This window comes from Dermacentor andersoni, chromosome 10, assembly GCF_023375885.2.
Source record: "Dermacentor andersoni chromosome 10, qqDerAnde1_hic_scaffold, whole genome shotgun sequence".
NCBI classification, from domain to species: domain Eukaryota; kingdom Metazoa; phylum Arthropoda; class Arachnida; order Ixodida; family Ixodidae; genus Dermacentor; species Dermacentor andersoni.
The window spans coordinates 9,213,463-9,223,358 of NC_092823.1; the positions used below are offsets into that span (position 1 = coordinate 9,213,463).

The 9,896-nt window shown below is 48.0% G+C and overlaps 1 protein-coding gene across 1 annotated transcript; it reads left to right on the forward strand.

Annotated features, from left to right (window-relative positions):
• Window positions 1-6,465: 6,465 nt before the first annotated feature.
• Window positions 6,466-9,673, forward strand: LOC126519707 (uncharacterized). Its single transcript, XM_050169068.3, has 2 exons — window positions 6,466-6,750; window positions 6,871-9,673. Exons 1-2 carry the CDS (start codon window positions 6,598-6,600, stop codon window positions 9,544-9,546), a joined length of 2,829 nt encoding a protein of 942 aa, XP_050025025.1. The 5' UTR covers window positions 6,466-6,597; the 3' UTR covers window positions 9,547-9,673.
• Window positions 9,674-9,896: the final 223 nt, after the last annotated feature.

Sequence of the window (9,896 nt, forward strand, 5' to 3'; positions counted from 1 at the left end):
TGTGTACAAGGGGTATGCAAAAATAATTTTTATCTCGCACACCGATTATTTTGCTGTATAAGCAAGAGAACCCACCACATTAGTGTAACGCATCGTGTACATCACACTAATATGTGCTCTAATTTACCAAGTGAGATGAGTTACATTTATGGCTCATTCAGCCATATCACGCTGCAAGCTGCATTCATCAATCTTCCATTCGATTTTGCAAATGCTTAATGAAACATGTTTCCATTTTATGCAGATATGCAATGGCAAGCCCTTCCGTGTGTTCCAAAGGTAAAATTTAAGCTCTAAATTAAAGAAGACATTTCTTGTCAGAAACAAGCAATAATGGTGAATGCAAAGTATCAGAAGCCCAAGGTACATAAATTATGAGAAGTGTCGAATGATTTTAAGGAAAGAGTCGTATTTGAAAATGCAAGACTCTTTAGTGGCGGTCAAGCAAGTCAATATAGGTAGAATACTCTGCAAAATTATGCGAGTGAGGGGATGTCAAACAATGGGTCAGGAAATGCATTGTTTTTCTCCAAAACAAAAGCTGATTGCCATCACATAAGTCACTTTAGCATCATGAGACTGCTGCTAGATAAATTCAGAAATAAATCAAAAAACAAGACACACAAAAATTTAAAAAAAAAACAATTTAATGATGCTCTCTCCACACTGGGATAAATAATAACAAACATATCACATCTAATGTGGACATATCAGACGCCTTGTGAAACACTAAAGGAAAAAATTCAGTTTAGAGCTGCGGCACTTGCCGCATAGATGTGGGGGGCCATGCACTAATAGCGATAGTTACCACTGCATTTAGAAATTGAAAGCATTCATGCAGACAAGGATGATTCTTTATATTTTTGGCTACCACTTCAAATGCCTCCACCAAGTGTTACAATGCTGCACGCAGCTATACTAAGGACCTCGAAGCAACACCTGCCGGTAAAAAGCAGAAGCAGTCAAAGTGCTGGTGTGTACTGGACACTATGTTTGAAAACTTTAGGCAAGAAGAGTGCCAGAAGCAGACATAACAACTGCATTAATTTGCATAATGCCCCATTTGAATGGCCTTTTCTTTTTGCTTAGACAATGCCTACGCTTAGCCACAGCAGCTCCCTCATACAGACTCCGCAAGCCAAGAGGCCGTGGAGGCAAATGCAGGTAAGAGGCAAGAAGCAATAGCACTGGTATCGACATTCATCTAATTTCTTTCTTTTTCTTTTGTTCAGGCAGCCAGCACACCCCGAAGAGCCACCTTGACTGCGGGTGTGTCACCCTATTCGCCAAGGAAACATTTGAGGGAAAGCGACAGGCAATGTGAACAGCCACTTCTCCATGTAAACAATACTCTTTCTCTCGGATGACTCCTACGCCTCGCCACGCCAGCACACTTGTGCACAAAGATGCTGCGGAGGCACGTGCAGGTCAGAGGCAAGAAGCAGTGCCGCTGGTGTCGACATTCACCCAATTTCGTTTTCTTACACTGAGGCAGCCAGCACACCTCGAACAGCCACCTTGACTGCGGGTGTATCAGTAGATTCCTGTTGTACATATGCTCATAACAAACTTCAGTAAACTTGATCTTGATAATGAACTTGAAGGCAAATGGGACATTGATGCAGTGTTTTTTTTTGAACATTTATTGTACACATACAATATATGTTTTACTTTGCAGTGCTACAGAGCGTATTTTGCAGCTTCCCCCTATATTTTGCACCTTTAATTACGTATGTGTTGTGTGGCCCTCAATGCAGTTCATGTTGTAGCACCTGCTTTGTCTGTGTATCGCACATTGGCTTAAGCTCGTGACATCCACATACTTCTCTCACATATACAAAATAAAGTTCTATGTAGTCCTCAGTGTTACAACAAAAAATGAAAGTAAACAATCCGATCGTGGAATTGTGTTTATTACAGTGTTTCCTATGGCAGTTACTGACAAGTTGACAACTTGAACTGGTCAATCCGTCCATAGCCTCCTCTATTTTTCAAAAATAAAGGAGGCTATGATCCGTCATGGCAAGGAATTGTATGTATACATAAAAAAGGGGGGGGTGTTTGTAGTGGGGGTATAGGATTAGGGCGGTACGAAAAAATGTACCAACACCGTCCTCTAGACCCATTCCATTAAGGTACCGTAACAAAGCGTATTATGCATAAAGTTCATACAACCAACTCTGATATTACTACACACGCCAGGCGACGCGAGCTACATTTGCCATGACGCATTCGCGACTGCACCGGATGCCCTCCATATTATTCTCGTTAATCGTGCTCACTGCTCCGATGCACCGAGGCGCAGGTGTCTTTAAGGTATCTCGACCTTGCGAGGCACTGCTGCGCGTGCCAGGGGAGCTGTCCGTGCGAACACTCCCTGGCACACACCTGCCTCAGCGGCCCCAACCTACGTACCGTACTGCTTCGAGCTTTGATCCCTCCACTGTCCCTTTGGTGCCCTGGAGTTCCTGCGCCGCCTGCTTTATTATAATCTCAGGTGCTCTCCTGAGACTTCCGTTTGTCGGTTACATGTGCCCTACAGCTGGATCAGTACTTATGTTAATAAAAAAACCGCGAAAAATCGCGAAAGCGGCTTTTGCAACATACCGCGCCCGTGCGAAGAGAATTACGAAACGCCAACGAGGAATCTGACCACAGCTTCGAGCTCGTAACCTCGTCGAGTGACACTCATGCAACAGGCGTGACCGCTGAAAACCGCATACCGCCGGAAACTTCAACAGGATCATTCCTCGGTTGCATAACTGCCACTTGTACGGCCAACATGGACCACACCTACACCGTCCCGAACCACAGAATACAGTACCAACTTATAAAGCCCGAACACACCGCTGCACGCACACATCACGATTACATCACGACACTACAAGCGAGACGCCATGCTGCTATGCTGCTACGGTTGCCGGATTAAAACTGACTACTGTCGCCAAGTCTAGCAAGCGCATCAGGAGCTGGCAACCTCGGCGCGTAGCAACATGGCGGCGCTCTTGCGGTTCCCGATTTCAATGCACGGGCCCTATGGGTAGCTTGTCCTCTAGAGTCAGTATAGTAACTCTATGCTTAGAAACGTGCTGTAGAAAGTTATACTGCGGTGTATATCGGTAAGTATGAGCATGTAAATTACAGAAGTCGCAGTTAAACGAATAGTGAAGTACGTTTCCGCTGCATTTCTTCTGCACTTGGCAGCAGACGCAGAGCCATCTTGCGGCAAAAACAGAAGACCCCCTCCTCGCAATGTACGGCGCTGCCCCGACAGGTGGCGCGCCACTCGCCCGCTTCTCCCCTTCGTCTCGTTTGAGCACATTGGGGTCCAGCGGGGCCCGGTGCGAGGATGCCCCAATACCCAACGTTACTAGACTAGCTTCAGTTGTAAAACTCCCCGCCCGCGCGTTTACAGCCCCTGTCGCCACTTCTTTGACAGCCGCCAGAGGGCAGCGCTGTTCCATCGGGCTCCACTGCAGACGCCTCGTCACAGCCTTGAGCTCGTGCGCACGGGCAGTTTGCGCGTGTTTCACGCTCGCTGGCGCTCTTCCTTGTCCGAAATAATGATACCACGAGAAAGCGGTATCCTCCTACAGCAATAAGATTTATCGCGCCAGTTCGTTAATACTGAAAGCAGGGTAAACTGCACGAAATGAAGAAACGCGTACAGCGAAGCGCAGAAGCTGCGTTTCTAAATGCCGTGTGTTTCTTCCTGTCGTCTTAACGTTTCGCGCAGTTTAGGCTCACGAGCCTGAATATCTGGGTAAAGTGCGTGATTGTAGGATCATGTTAATCCCCACCGGAGCTTCTCACCACGCCAAAGAAGCGCTACAAATAACAGATGAGGTCGGTCTTTGTACATACAAACAAAAAAAAAGTGGATTTTTATTCCGTGAAGATGCTTAATCAGCGAAGCTGAAACGTGCGGCCCCTGTGTTTATCACTAGGTTAATCCCGAGGGTTCTTTAAAGTACACCATTACATGCCTGAGCTCTACAAGTCTTGTTGCACCAACTGCGATACATCCCTTAACGTATATCATTTACTCTGGCCGTGCTCGCAAGCTCACATAAACTCCGAACCAGACAAGCGCAAGCTTGAAAAAAATGGCTGTGGTTTAGCTAAGGTTAAGCCCAGGATGCGAAGCATACTAGCCTTTATTTTAGTAGTTGAACCACTGTTTAGCCTGGTGAACGGCTGTTGCTTGGCTATATTTGGTTCGGCTAGATGAAGAAACAACTCATGCGTTACTCTGCTTCGCCATCAAGAGTGGAACGCGACAGCGTTCCCGTCGACCCGCCAAGGGGTGTAAGACAATGGGCTACGGCGCAGCGACTACGCGCCCTGCATTGGACGCGGTGAGCGTCGAGCAACGCAGCGTTCGGCGCAGCAGCGAAATGTGCGCCTGAGCAAGCGACGCACGCCTGAGCCTAGAAACAGCTCGTTTCTAAGGCAACACCGCATTCACTAGAGGCGCTTTTGTACCGCTTTGAAGCATCGTACTCGTGGCTCAGTGGTAGCGTCTCCGTCTCACACTCCGGAGACCCTGGTTCGATTCCCACCCAGCCCATCTTGCAAGAGTTGAGCCAAAGCCACCTAGAAACAAGCGCAGCTGCTTATATACCGCCGCGACGCCGCGAGCGACGGCGCTAGTTGGAGCCCCGTTTCTCCTCTGTCGTGACGTCACGGTGTCACGTGGTCAGCCTTGAAGGCGACGCCGCGAGCGACGGCGCGAGTTGGAGCCCCGTTTCTCCTCTGTCGTGACGTCACGGTGTCACGTGGTATTGAAGGCGACACCGCCGCGCCTGACGAGCTGGGTAGAGCTCTAGTAATATGCTTCGCATAAAAGCAATGAACTCGCCCCCCAACTCTGGGCCGTCCAGCAGGTCCACGACGCCGCCAGGAAACTCAACCTCCCGATTCCGCCGTGGGAGACGCCCACTCCATGAGAGCCCAAAGCTCTCGTGGCCTGCAGGACTTGAATAAAGTTGATTTCCCTCATATGAACTCCCTTAAGCAATGGCTCATACCCCCGTAAACGCGGTCTCCCCATTATGACGACAGAAGTGAAGTGAAATTCTAAGCTGGAAAGATGAACGGCCACGCAGCCAGCCGTGGAAGACGACGACAAACGCAGGAGCAGTGGCACGAGCGCGTGCCGTGGATTTCGCAGAAAGTTCCCGGTCGGCACGAGGAATCGCTCTGTTTCACGCCGAGCGAAGCGTCGCATTGCTGGGAGCACAGGAAAAGTGATGCGCCGAACTGTCGACATCGTTCCGGTAGCGGCCTATGCAGCCAGGTACGCAGCACGTCGGCATCGTCTGCTGATACTCTTAAGAAACTCAGCGGAGGCTACAGTTCCACGGATGACATGCTTGCTGAAATTCGCTGTCAACAACGAACCACAGAATAAATACACCAACGCTGCACCGCGTGCTTAGTCCGGCCCGCCCGCGTAGCCGGCTAGTGAGGAAGTGAAGCCGGGCGCGACTGCAGCGCCACGAAGGCGCGGGCGGGTGGCGGTTCTGCGCAACGGCGCCGAGTTTTAAAACTGAAGCTAGTCTAGTAACGTTGCCAATACCCGCGTTTGATAACTTCCAGCCTGCGTCAATCCAACCCTCGTGTTTAGGCGACGCGACTCTTCTTTCCGCTCACAGCGCGATTCCTAGGTGCAGCGTCCGATTCGGGGCGCCTCTGACGTGATCGCTGCGCCTTAGCGCGTCTGGTATGAAAGCGTCCCCTGCGATGTGGGCCGTGCTGCTGGCGAGGAGTCATGCGTCTGCCTGGTGCTCCTAGAACAAATAATTAGAAAAAGGTTGTGCTTTGGACTTAGAAGTCTTGTATATGAAAACTGTCTGTGAGACTCAAGAGCATGACGAGTGAATGAGTGGACGCGGAGAACGGGGTGCGATAATGCTATCGCGTTCCACCCTTGAAGGCGAAGCTTAAGCGTCCTCAATTTTTTTTTCTTATCATTGGCAGTGCCGACCGAGAGCGCCGAATTTTAGCCGCTGCGCGTAGCGACATAAGTGGGCGTTACATTTCTATGCTTTCCATCCAATTTACGGTGTCAATTTCCTTGACTGTTTATTTCAATAGCAACTATATGGACACTCCAGATCCATTTCTTCCTTCGCCGTGAGGTTCCGTATAAAGTCCAACGTCGATAAAATCGTCGCCGCGCGCCCGATCAACACCCTCTAGAGAACTGAAGGCCTTCTGGCTGACCCTCTCCCCTTGAGCTACGTCACGCATAAGAGGCCAACATAGAAGTTCCGTGCAGCGCGCTGCGAAGCTACTAGGGGCGCACACGTGTTGAAAATGAAGCGCGGAAGATATACAATAGTTAACCCCGGTTATTCGGAGAAGAACGAGGCGACTGCAATTCGATTAGTTCCAGGAACCCTGCCGCTCCCAGAATAGCTTCAAGGTTAAACAAGTCCCGGCATGCTCAGCCATGCTGCCGCATGCTTTCGAACGCACATTTTTTTTTTCTAGACGTGACCAGTGCATGCAGTCTCAACACTTGTGCTGTGCTTGTGATTGTGTGTACCGCAAGTCTTCATTGCCCCGGAATGTGGAGTGCCATGCCTAGATATGCCTAATAAGTGCTGCGTGCCCAATTGCAGGAGCAATTGCAAATCGGGGCAAAAAAATCACGTCTTCAAGTTTCCACAATATGAAGAAGCGCAGAGTGCCTGGATTAGGGCGATACCACGTGCAGACTTCATTGTATCACCGCACTCCAGGGTAAGATGTTCAGAGCTTCTTTAAATAGTTACTTTTGAAAAATACGGGAAGGTTAATTGCTAAATTACAGAAAGTGCCTTTAAATCAGGAATGTTAGAATAACTTTTAACTTCTTTCTAGGTCTGTGAACTTCACTTCATTGAGGCCGACATCGTGCGGGAGGTCTCTCACCTCGACGACCTTACAGGGAACACCGTCACTGCACCACTATCACGCCTGCGTCTTCGCCCAGGCGCAGTCCCATCAAAGTTTCCTCAATGTCCATCTTATCTTTCGAAGCCAATCTTTTCGAGGGAGGATCCGGATTCCAAGTGCATACGTCTTGAGGCTGCTTCTTTGAAGAAAGCGTGTGAAGCGTCTGCTGAAGTATTTCGCAAGGAGAAGGAAGCGGATAAGATTCTAAACCTAGAAGACCTGATGCAATTCATAACAAGCAAAAAGTCTACGTTCTGGCACCCTATTGAACGGAAGGAACGACTAATTTTACTGCACATCACTGAAGATGACCCTCCGTGCATCAAATATTCAATTGCAGTAAAAGCCGACCTCGGCATGACAGTTTACTTCGCAAGGACGCCGATAACGAAAGTGGGCATCGATTCCCCCGTTCCAACTGTAGCAAACAGCAAGAAAGCGGTGATGGGTCTGCTCGAGAGCATCGAGAATAGCAGTGCCTACTTCCCTCAGAGTCCTGAATCCTGTAATGAAGATATATGCAAGCAGATTCTTCTGCTGCTTGAAAAGTTGTCTTTCTCGCCCACAGATGGCAGTTCCAATGTCATACAGTTTCTTAGCGAGCAGTTACAGCTACTCTCCACGAAGAAAGTTCGGAGGCGTTACTCAGCCGACTTCATGATATTTTGCTGTCTACTATTCACAGTATCACCTCATGCATTCGAATATATACGCGGATCCGGTCGCATGGCTCTCCCGCACCCAGTGACCATTCGTTCAATATGCTCATCGTACGGTATGAATCCTCAAATCGAACATCAGAGTGAATCATTCCTCCGGTACATGGCGGGAAGAATCACCGACTTGAATGATCGCCAACGTTTTGTGACTCTGATGGTGGATGAAATTCACATCAAGCCTTATTTTGACTACAAGGGAGGCAATATTACCGGTGCTGCTCTGAACAGCTCAGCTGCAGCAACCAGCGCACTTGTCTTTATGGTGCAGAGCATCTTGTGCCAATTTAAGGAAGTCGCTCACATCGTCCCTGTGCAAAGAGCCGACGCAGAAGATCTGCACAACTTGCTGAGGAAAGTAATATGCGGACTGGAAGAGATTGGGTACAGGGTAGTTTGTGTCGTAAGTGACAACAATGCTATCAACGCGAAGGCTATGTCTCACTTCTCGTCACCTCCTTCTAAACAAATTGTTTACGCTCACCCATCGAACCCCAAAAGACCACTCTTTTTTGTAATAGACCCGGTACACATACTCAAGTGTATACGCAATAACTGGCTGAACCAGAAAAACGACCAAAAGTGCTTCTACTTTCCCGAGTTGAAACCAGACTTCACTGGAAAACAGCAAATGCTCTCTGCATCATTTGCTACAATCAGAAATCTGTACAACTTGGAGTCCGAGAGGCTGTTAAGCTATGGCTACAGCCTGTCAAGAAAGGCTCTCTGTCCATCGAACATTGAAAGACAGAACGTGAAGTTGGCATTGCAGATCTTCAATGACTACCTTCCTCAGGCCCTTCGAGCCCTTGGGACGAAGCACAACCTTCTGTTTTTTGAGGGTACTGCCACTTTCATTGAGATAGTGGTAAAATGGTGGGAGATTGTGAACGTGAAAACCCCTTCGAAAGGAAAAAGGCTACTGGACAAGTTCCAGGAACCAGTGCTTCCTAACGAAAATGATATCAAGATTGGTTTCCTGCGCAATCTTTCGGCCTGGTTGGAAGAGTGGAAAAGCAAAAATTTGGACAGCGGCACGTTAACAAGAGACACCCATGCCGCTATCGACCACACAACATATGCTTTAGTGGAGTTCACAAAGTGCTGTTTCGAAGAGCTCAAGTTCTCGTACGTCCTTTTAGGAAAGATCCAGACCGACAGTCTGGAGGAACGCTTCGGGAAGTACAGGATGCTAGCTGGATCCCAGTATCATGTGTCGATAAGACAAGTGTACGAATGTGTGAACAAGCTAAGGCTGCAAAGCACTCTACCAGCCATCAGTAAGGATGAGCGATGGGATGAATTTCAGACACACGCAGACCACCCACGCCCTAGCCTAAATGTTGCAGTAACGAAGGATGCCCTGTCTGAAATTAAAGACATCGTCCCGGTACTGGTCTACGTGGCGGGCTATGCCGTGTACGCTTCATTGAAAAAGCTCAACTGTTCGAAATGCAGGGACGCACTGACAGAGAAAAGGTTGACATCGGTCTCAGACTCGGATGGACGGTACGAGCTCGTGAAACAACTTGACAGGGGAGGACTTGTCTATCCAGCTATATTTGCCGTCAACGCTGTCGCACACAACTACGTGGTTGTTAAGCAACTATCAGCGAAAGAGGAATTTATTAATCTGCCAAACCAACGTCGTTTAGTGACTGACCTCACGCTTGAACGGCTCGTCAGTGATGATTCCTCAGAGTTCGACGCTTGCGAGGATGGACACAAATGTGAATTTGTGTTAAGGCACCTTTTGTGGTGTAGCACGAATATTTTATTGAGGAATTACTGCTGCAAGATGAACGACAAAATATTGGATGCCAATGCAAAGGCAAGGAAGAGAAAAGCTGAAACTCTGCGCAGTAAGGCAGCTGTTTCCTTGTAAACAGCTGCACGAATGTTTTATATTCCGTTTCTATACTTATGTGAGTTGTTGTAAATTAGTGCACTGCTGTAATTAGTGCGTCGAAAGCGAAATTATTCGTTTAAGCATAATCCAGATTGGAAGAAATACATGTGTCCCCAATAAAATTGTTCATACGCAATTGTGAAGCTGATAGAGTGCGTTACATTCACCATTGCCGCGCCATAAAAACCATAAGTACAAAAATATGGAAGAAAAAGCTTTTATGGATTCAATTTATTTGAAGTAATAGGTATGAAGAGTGGGGTATAATAAATTACTATTATTATTATAATGCACTAAAAAACGTACATTACAAAGACGACAAAGTG